Source organism: Marmota monax, unplaced genomic scaffold (assembly GCF_021218885.2).
Source record: "Marmota monax isolate L192 unplaced genomic scaffold, Marmota_monax_Labrador192_F-V1.1 WCK01_AAM20220418_F8-fsc00084, whole genome shotgun sequence".
Taxonomy (NCBI): domain Eukaryota; kingdom Metazoa; phylum Chordata; class Mammalia; order Rodentia; family Sciuridae; genus Marmota; species Marmota monax.
In genome coordinates, this window is record NW_026694575.1 from 5,073,382 (window position 1) to 5,090,611 (window position 17,230).

At 46.9% G+C, this 17,230-nt stretch overlaps 1 protein-coding gene across 1 annotated transcript in view; it reads left to right on the forward strand.

The window, feature by feature from the left end:
* Dock2 (dedicator of cytokinesis 2) overlaps nucleotides 1-17,230 on the forward strand; it is a 409,837-nt gene that overhangs the window by 335,878 nt on the left and 56,729 nt on the right. The window contains exons 34-35 of the mRNA XM_046421400.2: nucleotides 8,789-8,874; nucleotides 15,380-15,536. Coding sequence (XP_046277356.1) covers nucleotides 8,789-8,874; nucleotides 15,380-15,536 — 243 coding nt within the window. The remainder of the gene's footprint in view (nucleotides 1-8,788; nucleotides 8,875-15,379; nucleotides 15,537-17,230) is intronic.

Genomic DNA, 17,230 nt, shown 5'->3' on the forward strand with positions numbered 1-17,230 from the left:
GAGGATTCCTGCTCCTGGCTTTCTCGGGATGTACTGCCCATCTGTTTGGGGTATGTGGGGTCCTTCCTTGGGCACCTCATCCAGGAGTGTTTCCGTGACAATGGGGTGTTTCCATGTTCTCCCATTGCTTCAATTCGCTGCTTTCTTATCAAAAAAGGCAGACCAATCAGGCTGACTCATGGGGCAGCTGCCCAGGTAAAAACCAGCTGGGTACTTGGTGGGTGCTCAGCTGTGAGACAAGCAGGCCCCGGCATGTGGCTCTAGGCCCAGAGTAAGCCGTCCTGAAAGGTGTCCCCAGGAGAGGGGGTGGCAAGGCCCTCATGATCGCCAAACAGCCCTGATGACCAGAACCAGAGTGGACCCCAGATCTGGGGACTGGAGTCCAGCAGACTTCATGTGCACACTAGCTTCACTGTGTCATCTAAGAACTGGGTGCCTGGATATGACCCGGCTCCCTTTTTAAAACTCAAACATTTTAAAGGAAATAGCAAACCCATGAGGAAAACTTAGCAGGGCCCGTGTCCCAGTTCACACTAGTCTGTCTGGCCGAGACCAACTTCCTGCTGGTCTCTTGCCCTCATGCCCCTGGTGGGGGGCCCTTCCTTTGATGTCCTTGCTAGACATCCTTTAGCTCTGGCCTCAGCCTTGAGGAAAATGAGCCTCTCTCCTAGGGTGGGGGATTCATGCAGAAGCAAGAGTCAAAGATTTGCTCAAATGAGACATAAGGGACTGGAGCCAGGACAGGAAGGTGTGAGACTCTGAGTGGCTCAGGGGACTGAAGACTAGAGAGGAGGAAGCCCTGGGGCAATCTCTCTCTCTACTCTGTTTCTTTTGCTATCCCAATGCCAGATAGCCCTGTCTCTTCCTCTAACCCAAATTCCATAGATGGTTGACTGACGCCTTTACTCACCGTGAGTACAACCCTTCATCTCAGGCCATCTCAAGGTCTCTGGATGTCTCATCCCTGGTGCACTCTATGATTCACTTGATGGCCGTGTGGACAGGAGGGGCCTTGGGATGACCACCCTGGCTGGTGTGGCCAGTCTGTGCCATTGTGCTATGCAGAACAAGGGCCATGATGGGACCTCTCGGCCCTGAGGTCCCAGTGCCTATCAAGTGCCTGACATACATGTGGTGGCACTGTGTCACTGTGCCCAGAATGAATGGAGGTGCTTAGACCCCCACCCCAGCACACCTCAGGGCAAGAGCTCTCAGGGAACAGCATTCCAGGGGATGTTCTATACAATGCCATTTTGCACAGAGCAAAGGGAAGTAATTGATGGAGATATCAGTGTGGCAGATTCTATTGAGACTGAGTCTTGGCATGAAGTGGGTTGGTGATTGAAATGGTTTGGAACCTAATGTAGAAAGATCAAATCAATTTAATAAATATGTACTCAGCACCTACTGTGTACTAGAAACTGCTTTGAAATCAGACAGTAAAATTACTCCTTATAAACTAAATGATTTTTTTTTTGATACTGGAGATTGAACCCAGGGGTGCTTAACCACTGAGCCACATCCCCAACCCTTTTTGTTTTTATTTAGACACAGGGTCTCACTAAGTTGCTTCAGGCCTTGCGAAGTGGCTGAGACTGTCTTCAAACTTGGGATCCTCCTGTCTCAGGCTCCCAAGCCACTGGGATTACAGGCATGTACCACCACAGCCAGCTTAAACTGAATAAATTTTGATGAGTCATTTGGTCTTTCTGAGCCTCAGTTCCCTCCAATGTAAAATGAATATCATAATACCTTTACAGGTTCCCAAGCCCAAGCTCTTTGAGGGATGAATTGAAGCAATTAGAGATCAAAGAAAATTAGGCAGCTACAAGACTCCCACAGGCCTCCTTCTCACCTGACGCCATCTTCTCGGGCTCCCTCCCAGTCTTGCCTCTGTGAGGCCCCAAGGGCCTTGAGGGGAAGGGAGGAAATGAGGCCTCAAGAGCTTGGGTTCCTGAGGTTCGCTCCCTCATTCTTGACCAGGCTTCTTAAGGTTCACATTGGGCCTTGGTAGAGTCTGACTTCTGTCAAAGCAACCTATGGATTCCCGCTAACACACACCACCTGTCAGGGGAGCGTGAGGGGTTAATGAAGTGATGTAGTCACGAGGCTGTGGGTGAAAATGGAATTAATTTGGAGGAACCAAACTGCCTCTGGAGCTCTGCAGAGCAACAATGTCAGGGTGAGGCTTGTCACTGTGACACGGCATAGTACGTGTGAGATAGGCTGCCTTGTGTTGGGCGCCTGGATCTGCCCTAGCTCAAGTTCATCCATCCTTTAAACCCAAGACAAGCCTTTGGCTTCAGTTTACTCCTTTGTAAAATGGGGATATCCTCTCTCATGGCTATTGTAAATATTGACCGAGATTATGATGTGACAGTACAGTGACAAGTGACGGTCAGCACTTACATTTATTGAGCACCTACCATGCACCAAAACCCCACCCTGGGCCATTTACGCATGATTTCTCCTTTCACTCCTCACTATAGCTCCTCTATGGAGTGGATGCTGTTTTAAATCTTCATTTAACAGATGAGAAAACTGACCATCGGGAAGATTTATTAACTTGCTGAAAAAAATTGTCAAAGCAAAACTTAACCCAAAGCCTGCGGCCATAGCCACAGCAGCGGTCCTGGGAGGTGGCTGACGGGCTTTGACTCCACCCTACCCAGAGGGTGCACACGCTGGCTGGCATCATCTGGCTCTGCCCATTCCTGGCACCCTGCAATTTCCCTCCCAGCAGACTCTTTTGTGACCCTGACACAAGTGCTTATTTACCACATCCTCTGCTCCAAAGAAAAGTTGATCTCCCCGGGAGGAACAGTGCCAACAGTTCCCAGTGAACCTCTCAGGCAAGAGAAAATTCTGGTTTTCCTCCCCCAGAGCTGCTTTCCAGTAGCATTAGCAGTGGTGAGAAGTGGAGCCAGCACGGTGCACACTGGAGCCTTCAACTTCTCCGGGGCTTTTCATGTCCAGTCACCCCTGGTCCTCCCACCTGCTCCATGCTACACCACCCTATGGACCAGGGCTCCACAAATAATAGCCTGCAGGCCCACGTCATCTGGCTACCTGTTTTATAAATAAAGTTTTACTGGATCACAGCCACACCCAGTGTTTCTCTGTGGCTGCTTTTGTGCAGCAGTGTACTTGTGACAGGGCACACACCTTGCACACAAAACCTAAAATAGGTATTCTCTGGCCCATTAAGAAAATATTTTGTTCTATCAGTCATGGGAAGATCTGCTGGTTTTTCTCAATATGATGGAAGGAATGGAGGAGGGATTCGATGCTCAGCCTAACAGCAGAGCCTGTTCTTAGAGTCCCTTAGCTGTATTGCTTTCTGCTCTAGGCATGACACAGAAGACTTCTCTGAACCCCCAAAGCCCATGTTATGGTTTAGATCTGAGGTATCCCCCAAAAGCTCATGTGTTAGACACAGCAAGAAAGTTTAGAGATGAAAGGATTGGGTTATGAGAGCCCAAACCTGACCAGTGCCTTAATCCACTTGAATGGATTAACTGGGTGGTGACTGTAGGCAGGTACGAAGGGGTGTGGCTGGAGGAGGTAGTGGGTCATGCCTTTGGGGTTTATATTTTGTCCTTGGTGAGTGGAGTAGTCACTTTCTCTGTTTCCTGGTGGCCATGTCCTGACCTACTTTCCCCTTTACACTCTTCTGCCATGATGTCCTGCCTCACCTTGGGCCCAGGGCAATGGAGTTGGCTGGCTGTGGACTGAGACCTGAAACCATGAGTCTCAAATAAATTTTTCCTCCTCTGAAATTGTTCTTGTCAGGTCTTTGGTCATGGTAGTGAAAAAAAAGAAATTGATGGAAACAGCCCTAAGCCTGATTGGGTAATAATCAACACAAACCCAGTGCTGGGCAGATGCATGGTAGGGGCATGACCCTATGCAGGATGGCAGCCCCGACCCTCCCAGATGGGCCCCACCCAGGCCCCCATTGTCATCTCCTCTTCTTCACCTTTCTGGGCGTCTGCTGCAGCTGGGACGCCCTCCTCGTTCCTCCACATTCCACCTCCACACCTTTGCTCAGACCTTTCCCCAACTAGAACGTTCTCTTTTTCAGTACTTAGCACAACACGCCCGTCTTCCCAGGCCCGGTGTGTCTGTTTCAATAAGTCTTCCCCCACTGTGGCAGCTCCAGGAGATCCCTTCGCATCTGTGTTGTGTCAGCATAAGCCTCTGGTCCCTTCTGTGGACCCGTCACCCACAAAAGTAAGGAACACGGCATCACAGGTGAGATGCAGACCTGAGGGGAGAGTGAATCTGGTTCCTGCCAGTAAAGACTTTATCTTGACTGGGCTCCATCCTTTATGTGCTGGAAAGAGCTGCCAAAGGTCCCTGCCATCCATCTGAGACTTTAGACAAGTCACTTAAACTCTCAGAGCCTCTACTGCATCTGTAATCGTAACTGACACTTACTGGAGGCTGTGCCAGCCAGGGCTGGCTGCTTGTCATGCATTATTGCCTTTAAAGGTGACCCTTGACCTCAAGCCTCACAGGGTGGTATGAAGACTGAGTGTGAAGAGGCTGAGTTAGGAGCCTCTTGTCACAAGAGTCCCCAAGGCCTCCAAGGGTCTCAGTAACTTTGCCAAGGGACCCCTTCCCCTCTACAGGTGCTGATTTCCTTTTTAATGGTGAGTCGGGGAGAAGGGGCCTCTGTGATCCGGATGGACCCTTCAGGGTATGATACTGAAACAGCACAAACCATTTTGGTTCACACTCGTATAGAAGAGATGCGGCATACTTCCAAATTCATTCTACGAGGCCAACATCACCCTGATACCTAAACCAGACAAAGACACTTCAAAGAAAGAAAACTACAGACCAATATCTCTAATGAACCTAGATGCAAAAATCCTCAATAAAATTCTGGCCACTCGGATACAAAAACTTATCAAAAAAATTGTGCACCATGATCAAGTAGGATTCATCCCTGGGATGCAAGGCTGGTTCAATATACGGAAATCAATAAATGTTATTCACCACATCAATAGACTTAAAAATAAGAATCATATGATCATCTCGATAGATGCGGAAAAAGCATTTGACAAAGTACAGCATCCCTTTTTGTTCAAAACTCTAGAAAAACTAGGGATAACAGGAACATACCTCAATATTGTAAAAGCAATCTATGCTAAGCCTCAGGCTAGCATCATTCTGAATGGAGAAAAATTGAAGGCATTCCCTCTAAAATCTGGAACAAGACAGGGATGCCCTCTCTCACCACTTCTGTTCAACATAGTTCTCGAAACACTGGCCAGAGCAATTAGACAGACGAAAGAAATTAAAGGCATAAAAATAGGAAAAGAAGAACTTAAATTATCACTATTTGCAGATGACATGATTCTATAACTAGCAGACCCAAAAGGGTCTACAAAGAAACTATTAGAGCTAATAAATGAATTCAGCAAAGTGGCAGGATATAAAATCAACACGCATAAATCAAAGGCATTCCTGTATATCAGCGACAAATCCTCTGAAATGGAAATGAGGACAACCACTCCATTCACAATATCCTCAAAAAAAAAATAAAATACTTGGGAATCAACCTAACAAAAGAGGTGAAAGACTTATACAATGAAAACTACAGAACCCTAAAGAGAGAAATAGAAGAAGATCTTAGAAGATGGAAAAATATACCCTGTTCATGGATAGGCAGAACTAACATCATCAAAATGGCGATATTACCAAAAGTTCTCTATAGGTTTAATGCAATGCCAATCAAAATCCCAACGGCATTTCTTGTAGAAATAGAGAAAGCAATCATGAAATTCATATGGAAAAACAAAAGACCCAGAATAGCAAAAACAATGCTAAGCAGGAAGTGTGAATCAGGCGGTATAGCGATACCAGACTTCAAACTATACTACAGAGCAATAGTAACAAAAACAGCATGGTACTGGTACCAAAACAGGCGGGTGGACCAATGGTACAGAATAGAGGACACAGAAACCAATCCACAAAACTACAAGTACCTTATATTTGATAAAGGGGCTAAAAGCATGCAATGGAGGAAGGATAGCATCTTCAACAAATGGTGCTGGGAAAACTGGAAATCCATATGCAACAAAATGAAACTGAATCCCTTTCTCTCGCCATGCACAAAAGTGAATTCAAAATGGATCAGGGAGCTTGATATCAAATCAGAGACACGCCGTCTGATAGAAGAAAAAGTTGGCTACGATCTACATACTGTGGGGTCGGGCTCCAAATTCCTCAATAGGACACCCATAGCACAAAAGTTAATAACTAGAATCAACAAATGGGACTTACTCAAACTAAAAAGTTTTTTCTCAGCAAAAGATACAATAAGAGAGGTAAATAGAGAGCCTACATCCTGGGAACAAATCTTTACTCCTCACACTTCAGATAGAGCCCTAATATCCAGAGTATACAAAGAACTCAAAAAATTAGACAATAAGAGAACAAACAACCCAATCAACAAATGGGCCAAGGACCTGAACAGACACTTCACAGAGGAGGACATACAATCAATCAACAAGTACATGAAAAAATGCTCACCATCTCTAGCAGTCAGAGAAATGCAAATCAAAACCACCCTAAGATACCATCTCACTCCAGTTAGATTGGCAGCCATTATGAAGTCAAACAACAACAAGTGCTGGCGAGGATGTGGGGAAAAGGGTACACTTGTACATTGCTGGTGGGACTGCAAATTGGTGCAGCCAATTTGGAAAGCAGTATGGAGATTTCTTGGAAAGCTGGGAATGGAGCCACCATTTGACCCAGCTATTCCCCTTCTCGGTCTATTCCCTAAAGTCCTAAAAAGAGCATGCTACAGGGACACTGCTACATCGATGTTCATAGCAGCACAATTCACAATAGCTAGACTGTGGAACCAACCTAGATGCCCTTCGATGGATGAATGGATAAAAAAAATGTGGCATTTATACACAATGAAGTATTACTCTGCATTAAAAAATGACAAAATCATAGAATTTACAGGGAAATGGATGGCATTAGAGCAGATTATGCTAAGTGAAGCTAGCCAATCCCTAAAAAACAAATGCCAAATGTCTTCTTTGATATAAGGAGAGTAACTAAGAACAGAGTAGGGTCGAAGAGCATGAGAAGAAGATTAACATTCAACAGGGATGAGAGGTGAGAGGGAAAGGGAGAGAGAAGGGAAAATGCATGGAAATGGAAGGAGACCCTCAGAGTTATACAAAAGTACATACAAGAGGAAGTGAGGGGAAGGGGAAAAATAATATAAGGGGGACAAACGAATGTCAGTAGAGGGAGCAGAGAGAGAAGAGGGGAGGGTAGGGGAGGGGAGGGGAGGGGGGATAGTAGAGGATAGGAAAGGCAGCAGAATACAACAGACACTAGTATGGCAATATGTAAATCAATGGATGTGTAACTGATGTGATTCTGCAATCTGTATATGGGGTAAAAATGGGAGCTCATAACCCACTTGAATCAAATTGTGAAATATGATATATCAAGAACTATGTAATGTTTTGAACAGCCAACAATAAAAAATTAAAAAAAAAAGATGACATTAAATATAAAAAAAATAAAAATAAATTAAAAAAATATTAAAAAAAATTTAAAAAAAAAAAGATGACATTAAATAATCCATGAGCCTCACTGCGTGAAATGCTTCTTCAAGTTCACTCTAGAGACAAAAACATCCTTTGGCTTCAATGCAACAGAATTTGGTGGAACTAGAGAACACTGGCTTTCTGCTTACTCAACGACATCTGATCTCTGGCCACCACCCTTGTCACTGGTCTTGACTCTGAAGCCTAGCATCTGCTCCATGTCTTACTTGTATTTTGCAAAAAAAAAAAAAAATGTTTTTTTAGTTGCAGGTAACAAAACACCAACATAGACTGCCTGATAACACACACACACACACACAAAATAATTTGCATATATATATATATATATATATATATATATATATATATGTGTGTGTGCTGGAAACAGCAGTTCGTGTAATTGGGAAAACTTCAGGTATGGCTGAATCCAGATGCTCAAAATTGGTCCCTGTGTCTTAGCACTTCCTCCCTGCTTTCCTCTGCAGGAGTGTGATTCGCAGACACACTCTTCATTATTGTCATCTTTGGGAGCCTCAGGCTTACCACCTCCATCTTCCGGTTGAGTAGAGAGTCTCTTGCTAAGAGTTCCAACAAAGCCTCAGACTGGACTCTCATTGGTTTGGCCCGATTTCTTTCTTAGCCCTGCTCATAAGCAGGCCTGCATTGGGCATCCACACTTGGCACCAGGGAGGGGTCATCAGCCCATCTCAGGGCCAGGGTGTTCACAAGCTAGAGAAAGGAATGATAGGCAAGCAGAAATGATAGGTGCACCTGAAGGGTGCTATGCTTGAAGATGCAGCTGTCACATACCTCTGGGCCTTTGCACATGCTTGGAATTCCCTTTCCCTTTTCACCTTCCAGCAAAATTTCTACCTAACTTTGGAAAACAAGCCCAAATGACATGGTCTGTGGGAAGCCTTCACACATGTGCACGCACCCACACCCATACCCATACCCCATGCACATACTCCATCTCTGCCCTAGCACTCATCAGCCCTTGCTCCCTTCACCCTCCAGACACTCCAGGGGCAGGCATGGCATCTTGGTCCATTTTGCTTCCCAGATCCCAGCAGTTGCCCTGGGAGGTAAGAGATGCTCCCTGAGGTCTGGGTCATCAGGGTATCCCACCACCAGACTGGTTGGACCCATTTCAGTGCTCAGCCATCTAATGCTGCCTCTGCCTCTGTTCTCTCCATCCTCAGTTTGAAAACGAGATCATCCTCAAGCTGGACCACGAGGTGGAAGGGGGCCGAGGCGACGAGCAGTACGTGCAGCTGCTGGAGTCCATGTGAGTGCAGGCCACACGGGCCAGGGGCTGCGGGCAAGCTCCAGGGTCCCCACGTGGCTGTCGCCCCTAGAGACCAGTCTAGGGCTTGTGGGGACCAGGAGACACCTTTGGGGAAGGAGCCTCACGTTTCTCTCTGCGTTGGACATTTCTTTGATGTTGACATAATGGGCCAGATAGAAAAAAGCTTTGCTGTGTCAAAAAGAAAGAAATAATCCATCAATGCCAAAATGTCCAGGCTGGGTCTGAACTGCGGAATAACGATTGCTGTTTTCCTTTGAAATTTGTGACAATGAAATTTGTGACAATGAAATTTGTGATATTGATTTGATGAGATCCGCGTTTACTGAGTGCCCCTGGGACACGGTATTGTGCCAAGTGCGCTCTCTCTCTCTCATGCCTCCCGGGCTTAGGTATGCTCGCCTGGATGCCCATGTCACAGAGGTGGCCTCTGAGGCTCAGGGAACAAATGCATTGTCTCAGCAAGCTGGGAACAGCTAGTGGAGTGGACAGCAGGGACTTGAACCTGGCTGGACCGGACTTCAGTGCTCAGGCAGGCGTGGGGCAGGCAGTGGGTGGTACTGTGCCCAAGACCACCAGTCTAGGAGTCAGGACGTGGTTTTGTTTTTATGGCTTTATTGAAATATAATTCACAAGCCATATAATCTACCCAAAGCAGAGAATTCAGGGACCTTTGACATTTTCACAGAGCTGTGCCACCATCACCATAGACAATTGCAGATCATTTTTATTGCTGAAAAAAAGAAACAGGTACTCTTAGCCACATCCCCATACACACACACACACACACACACACACACAACTCCTCCATTTCCCTTAGCCCCATTCAGCCCGTGCTCTGCTTCCTATCCCTGTGGACTCACTGATTCTGTGTATTTCATATAAATAGAATCATACAATCCACTGCCCTTCATGACCAACTTCTTCCACATAGCAGAATGCTTTCAAAGCTCATCCACATAGCGAGCATGAGTGCAAAATTTATTTTTACTGCCAAATAAGAATTCACTGTCTGTTTACTAATTTTGTCTGTTCATTAATCAGTTGGTGGATATTTAGGCCATTTCCACGGTCTTGACTGTTAATTAGGACTGATTCTGCCGTGAGCATTCACGTGCAAGTTTAGGTTTTTTTGTTTTGGGTTTTTGTTTTTGTTTTTGGTACTGGGAATTGAACCCAGGGGCACTTAACCATGGAGCCACATCCCCAGCGCTTTTATTTTTTGAGACCGGGCCTGGCATAGTTGCTGAGGCTGGTTTTGACCTTGTAATCCTCCTGCCTCAGCCTCCCGAGTTGCTAGGATTGCAGGTTTGTGCCTGCATGTCTGGTCCATGTGCCAGTTTTGCGTGGATATATGTTAACAATTGTCTTGTTTTGTACCTTAGAGAGGAATTGCTGGGTCTTGTGGAAATATAAATATAGACACATTTAACCTTTTTTGATACCACCAACTCTTTTCCAAAGTAGCAGCACCAAATACAGTCTCACCAGCACAGCAGGAGGGCTCCCATTCCCCACAACCCTGTTAACACTTGCTGATGCCTGTCTTGTTGGTCATGGCCTTGCTAGTGAGTGTGAAGCGATAGTTCATTGTGGATTTCATTTGCATTTCCTAAAGTCTAATGATGTGCAGCATCTTGCTATGTGCTTATTGGCCACTTTCACATCTTTGGAGAAAGACATTGGACTTGAATCCTGGCTCCCTACTTTGCAGCTGCATGGCTTTGAGCAAATCACACAACCTCTCTGGCCTCAGTATCCCCATTTCTAAAATGAGAGATAATAAGCTCCTGTGGTTATTTTGAAGAGTGAGTAATCATAAAGCATCTGGCGCCCAGCAGGTACATGCTTAATAAATGTACTTCAACCCCTCGGCCTGACTCCCAGTTTCTGTCTTTGGCTGCTTGGTAATTGCCCCCTGCCCTGGAGAGGCCTCTCCCAAGGCTTAGGAGTGTGGCCAGACAGCCCAAATTTCCCCCAACTGTGTACTCTATGATTTGAGGGATGCTCTGCTTTTGAATTCTTTCTCCAGTCCTTTCTGAATATTTAGCAACCAACCACAGCCAGCTAAAGACTCATCTCTGAGCCCTGCAATGACACTTCCACCCTGCCCAGCCTATCTGAGCCCAGTGGACAGAAGGAAACCCCAGGTAGCAGAGGCTCAGCTGTCCCCTGTCCCTTCCTGTCACTGTGCTCAGCCCTCCTGAACACCTAGAATACAAACCAGGTTCGCTGGGAGGAGCCACCGTCTGTCCCCCCAAGCGAATATTGAGAGTGATCATTCAGGGACAGAAACAGGGTTTTGCCTGAGTCAGTGATTATCTTTAAGTTCTAAAAAGGAAAATCTAAATATTGACCAGGAACGGAACCATGTATGGTGCTGGCAATTTCCATTTTTACAAGCGGATGGGCTCCGCAGCAATCTTCAGACTATCAGCAGGGTTTTCAAATCCTTCCTGAGTGGTTATTTATAAAAGGAGCCCTTAGAGGTCGAGGAAATTAAAGACAGCTCATTATTTTCCTTCTGAGACAAGGTGTGAATGATTTGTATGCAAAACTAATCAAGCCCAACCCAGGAGGCAGGGCCTCCTCAGAAGGCCCAGTGGGTGGAGTCCCACCACCTTCCTTTGACCTCTCTGAGCCTCAGTTTTCTAACTGTAAACTGGAGATAGAAATATTAGTCACCTCGTGAAGCTTGTGTTGGGGCTGAATGAGGAATTGTGTCAAGTGCTTAGCATGGTTGCTATTTTTCTTCCTTTTTGTCTTAATTTATTACCATAGTTCCTGACACCTACTAGGTGCTCCTGGAGTCTTATCATTATCGTCATTCAGATGGGCAGCAATGTGGCCATTGGAAGTCATAGCCCATTCATCTTTTCCAGCTCCTCAGTCCTTCCTCCCCGTCCCTTGTTCAGGGACTCCATAGGTATGTAGGGTCCCCTCTGGGCAGGTAGAGAGCTTGGCAATGAGATGGTGTCTTTGTGACTAGAACAGTCCTGTGGCAGCTGCAGCCATACATCCAGGTGCAAGACTTGGACATGGAATGAGGCTGAATTTCAGTCCTCATGCCCTTGTGCAGTACACAAGCTGTACAACCCCACACAGCACCCCAGTCCTCCTACCCGCAGGGCTTTTCTAGAGCCCGATCTCATTAATCCACAGCTGTCTTAAATCATGAGTCCCACAGTGGATGGAGTCATAAGACACACCCCTGCTGTATTAGTTTTTCATCTCTGTGATCAATTACCTGATGAGAACAACTTAGAGGAGGAAAAGTTTATTGGGGGGCTCATGGTTTCAGAGGCTGAGTTCATGGTGGGCGACTCCATTGCTCTAAGTCCAAGGTGATGGGGGACATCATGACAGAAGGGCATGGCAGAGGGAAGCTGCTCAGGTCATGGCAGCCAGGAAACCGAGGTGGTGGGGCAGGAACAAAATGTGATCTCTAAGACATCTCCCAGTGACCTACTTCGTCCAGTCCTGCCTGCCTACAGTTGCCACCCAATCAACCATTCACGTTATTAATCCACCAAGTGGATGAACCTACTGGTTAGGTTACAACTTCATAATCTAATCATGTCACCTCTCAACATTCCTGAGCTTCAGGGGCTCCTCACACCTACTCCACAGCACCTGCTACTTGATTGCAAGCCTGGGGATGTTCTTGGAAGTACTGAGGGAGCTGGAAGGCTGAAGGAGACACAGCGTGTGTTCTGGGCCTAGAGCCTACCCAAACCAGCTCAGTGGAAAAGCAGCTGTCACCCAAGAGGCACTCCATGCGTACTTCCTAAAGCATTGACTCAAAATCCAGTTTCATAGCCCTGACAGAAGGTGAGGGCCCCCAGGCTGAATGCAAGCCAGTCCCAGGAACACCTGAGCTGGCAGCAGCCCAAGGGATGCCTGAACTTGCTGACCCCAAGGCAGTAGCAGAGATGGGGGGCAAGTCTGCACCCCTCCTTCCACTGAGTGAGGAGCTATCCGCCTGAGCCCAGGATTCCCAAGTTTTCTCACTACCACTCCCACTCTGCAATGGAACACCAAGTAAGTCACAGCTGTGTGTCAGGATCAACATCAGGACTTGGAGGTTACAGTAATGCTGAGGAGCTTTTGTGGATATTAAACAGGATAATCAGTGAAACAGGCTTAGCACCATTCTCAGAACTCGGGAGCACTCAGTAAGCTGTAGTTTTTACAGCCTACAGTAACTTTTCTGTGTGTGTGTGTACCCTCCTGCACTGGTATCTCATGAAGGTCAGGGTCTTAACAATGTAGCAGTCCCTGGTGTCCAGAATGGTACATGTGGAATGTAAGGATGGGTGATGGATGGGTGATTCCTGTCTCCCCACCATCTTACCAGCCCTAGACTATCTAAGCAGCCTTCTTGCCTCATGCATAAAAACAGAGAGAAAGTAAAAACAGCCAAGACCTTATTCTTCTAAAAACCTTGCTTCACAAAGCATGATCCCTGAAGCAGCAGGATTGGTGTCACCTGGGAGCTAGTTAGCAAGTCAGGCTCCCAGGTCCCAATCCAGACCTGGTAAATTAGAATCTCTTGGATGATGCTCGGGTGATTTCCATCACACTGAAGTTTGAAAGCACCAGTGATTCTCCATGTTGCCTGCAGGTTGAAATCCCCTGAGCTAAGAGACCCTACGGTGCTGCCTGAGGCCCTTGTCTGAGGCCCTGAGATGCCTGGGAGGCCATGAGAAATCCCACAGCAAACTCTGGGAAGAAACTTCTTTGTAGTTGTGTTGTCCTTGGGGTTGGGAGCTGGGCTGGAAGTGGCTGCTCTAGAAGGGAGCAGGCACAGCTGCGGCTGAGCCAGACAGGTGTAAATCACAGGGCCATTTGCACCGCTCATGGACAGCCAGGCAGCAGGTGCTTCTCCCAGCGCTAAGATGGATTTGTCTAAGCCCTGCCACAGTTTCAGATGCCACCTCCTTGCAGCCTGGTGCGCTGGTGGGAAGAAATCACGTGTAGATTCCTGGTTCCTCTCACCTTGGCCTCCTAAGGCTCTTGGGACTTGCACTACATGGGGAGCCTGGCTGGAAACAGTCACAGAGTCAGGTGCTGCCTATCCAGCAGAGACGCCCAGGGACAGGCCACCATGCTTCCCCAAATTGAACAGCAATTGGCTTGATTCTAACGGTCACCACTCAAACATATTTCCAGTGTAGCATGGGGAAGGTCTTTTAGCCCTCCTGAGCCTTGATATCCTCATCTGTAAAATGGGGGAAACAATTTTTACTTGTCAGAATTTCTATGAGGATTTCTAATGAAAAAGGGACTCATGTAGCATCTGGCACAGAAAAAGTGATTAAAAAGAAGTGGTTATTCATCAGACTTCCAATTCATCCGTCTTTCCCTTTCTAGCCTGCAGGCCTCCTGGGGGTAGACACAGTCTTCCCAGATTTATTTCTTTCTCCCCACCACACATGCCTCGCAGTGTCTGCTGGAAGAGGCTTAGGAACATCACATTTTGTATTTTCATTTTAAAAACTTATATTAATATTATAATGCAGGTTATTTTTTTCAAATAATATACCCATATTTAAATTGAAAAAAGGTTTTCTCCTCTGTTCCTCAACTTTGACCCCTCAGAGAAGATACCATGGCTGAGCACTTGGTGTTTGTCCTTCCTGACCGTGTGTCGTGCTCCACCATGCGGTTAGCACATGCCTGGTGTTGGGTGGTTGAGACACGGGACCCTGGAACCCGACTGTTTACCAATGGTGTGACCTTGGACAAGTTAGTTGACCTCTCCATGCTTTTGTTTCTGCATCTGTCAGTCTCATCTCATTAAACTGTGATGGGAGGTCAGGCGAGCTAATATCTGTGAGATGTTAAGAAAAACACTAGGACTCAGTGCTATGCCCATTAGTTAAATTTAAAAAAAAAAATCATTCAGCAACTTGACTCACTTAACTATATATTTTATAGAGCTGTTAATATCAAAACAGATTGATCTCTCTAATTCCTTTTAATGGCTTCATAGAATCACATTCTGTGAATATACCTTAATTTATTTAACCTCATTGATGGACACTGAAGCTGGTTCCAACTATTTCAGTATCAGCTGCAATTTATAAGTGCTATAAATATATCCTGGCGTACTGCTGGGAATATTCCTCAGAGCAGATTCCCTGAAGTAGAGTTGCTGGGTCCAGGGATTCGAGTGTTCCATGTTGATAGACAGTGTGGAAATCGCCATTCAACCAGGGGCCCTGCGTACTTCCAATGTGAGTGTGTGAAAGTGACTGTCCCCCCTCCCCCACCATGCACACATTGAAATTTTTTTTTTACTTTAAATTTTTTCCCATTTTAACAGTAGAAAAGTAGACACTTACTACACTGTATGAGTAAATACATATACAAATGAGCAAAAGGAACCATTCACAAACCAGGGGAGCTTGGACTGGCAGGGTTACCCTCCACCCACCACAGTCTGTCCCCTGGCCATGAGCTCACCACCCGTCTCTGCCCGCAGCCTGATGGAGTGTGCCGCAGAGCACCCGACCATTGCCAAGTCAGTGGAGAACTTTGTGAACCTGGTCAAAGGGCTCCTGGAGAAGCTGCTGGATTACCGGGGTGTGATGACCGACGAGAGCAAAGACAACCGCATGAGCTGCACTGTCAACCTGCTGGTGCGTGGCCTGGCGGGTGTCCCCACTGTCCATGTCTGTCCACAATCGGGGGGTGGAGGTGCCGCTTAGCTTTGTGTCTCACTCCTGTTCCTGATAGGGAGGTGGTGCTAACAGCTTCAGAAATCAGACAGATGTGGGTCGGCACCCCTGCTCTGCCACCTGCTAGCTCTGCGTCTTAAGGTCTGTCTGTGCCTCACTTTCCTTATATGTGAAATGGGAATAATGAGTGCCCCATTAATACATCCCAAGGTAGGAAGGTGGCGGTGGAGACTGGTCGACAATGTGAGTTTCAGAGGCACACAGCTCATGGTTGTCTTTACCCTGGTGATTAATGAAATAGACCACTACAGAGATGCTCTCCAGTCTTGGGTTTGCTTATGTTATGTGGACGAAAAGCAGCAGTGAGTTCATGGGTCCCGCCCCTGGGGAACTGCTCAGTGTGTGCTGGCTTCCTTTCTCTGGCAGGATGGAGAGCACTTATAACTAGAACTTAGAGACTACCAACCAGCCAGAGCAGCTAAGGCTCTTGACCCTTCTATTGCAGGAGGCCAGCTCCTGACAGCCTCCCTCCTGTGCTGGGTGATTGGCTCAGGAGGGGGTGGCAGCAGCTGTAGTGCTTCCTTCCCCCATATTGGCCAGACTTAAAATGCTTTAAATGAACAAAGCTGGCCAAGGCCCACATGGTTTCCATCACGTCAGTCCCTGCCACCCCTAGTGCTCTCCAAAGACAAGTCCAGTTCCCCCAGTTCTGTTGTGTGGCCTCCCCTTAGTCCACAGGGCCTCTCTTGCAGCAGCTTAGATATTGCCATTGATGTTCCAAATGCTGAAGGGAGTTTAAAAACTCTGACTACAGCAGAAAGGAATTCAGTGCTGAGGACTCCACCAGGCCCCACTTACAGAAAGAGCAGAAGGAGGGCCTTTCCAGGAACTGAGGGTTTCTTTCTAAGGAGCAAGAGAAGCAGGTTGAAGAAATTGACCTTTAGCAGTCAGACTAGGACCAGGGAGAAAGCTTAGGGCAGGCAGTTCCTCCAGCAGTCAGACCCTACTAGGTTTGGGCGTGGGACTTGAATGTGGCGTCAAGGATCAGGGCAGGATGGGGGAGAGGTGCCTAGTGTGAGGAGAGCTAAGTATTAAACCAGAGTTTGCCCCCGTGTGGCTCTCAGACTGGATCAGGACCTCCTGGTTCCGATCTGTAAGGACTTGTTTAAAGATGTCACAGGATTAGGATCTCAGGCATGGGAGCCCAGGACAACTACCAGTCGAAATGGCTTCTGGGCTGGAATAGGGACCAGCTTCCTAAGTCTGGCCAAGTGTAAATGCTTTTGGCTGTGGAATCCCATCACAGCTCTGGAGAGTTCTGTGTTCTATTATGATCTATTACTATTGCCAGGATGTTCCTACGATCTTTCCAACTCAGGTCCTTGTGACCACAGGCCTGAGCATTGAAAGATGAAGCTGGGCTGCCCTTCAAAGTGGACTTTATCAAAGCAGACTGGCCCTGCCATTGGAAGCACACCACTCAGCCCAGGAGACAGCTCAACTGCATCTCCTTACGTGTTATGGCTGAGACATTTCCTTTGTCCCTTTATAGTCAGAGAAGTGGCTTTCAAAACAGATTCTCCCAGTGAGACTGTAGGATGCATTCAGCAGAGTAGACTTCTCGCTCCTATCTCAGGGTGCCCTGACAGTACACA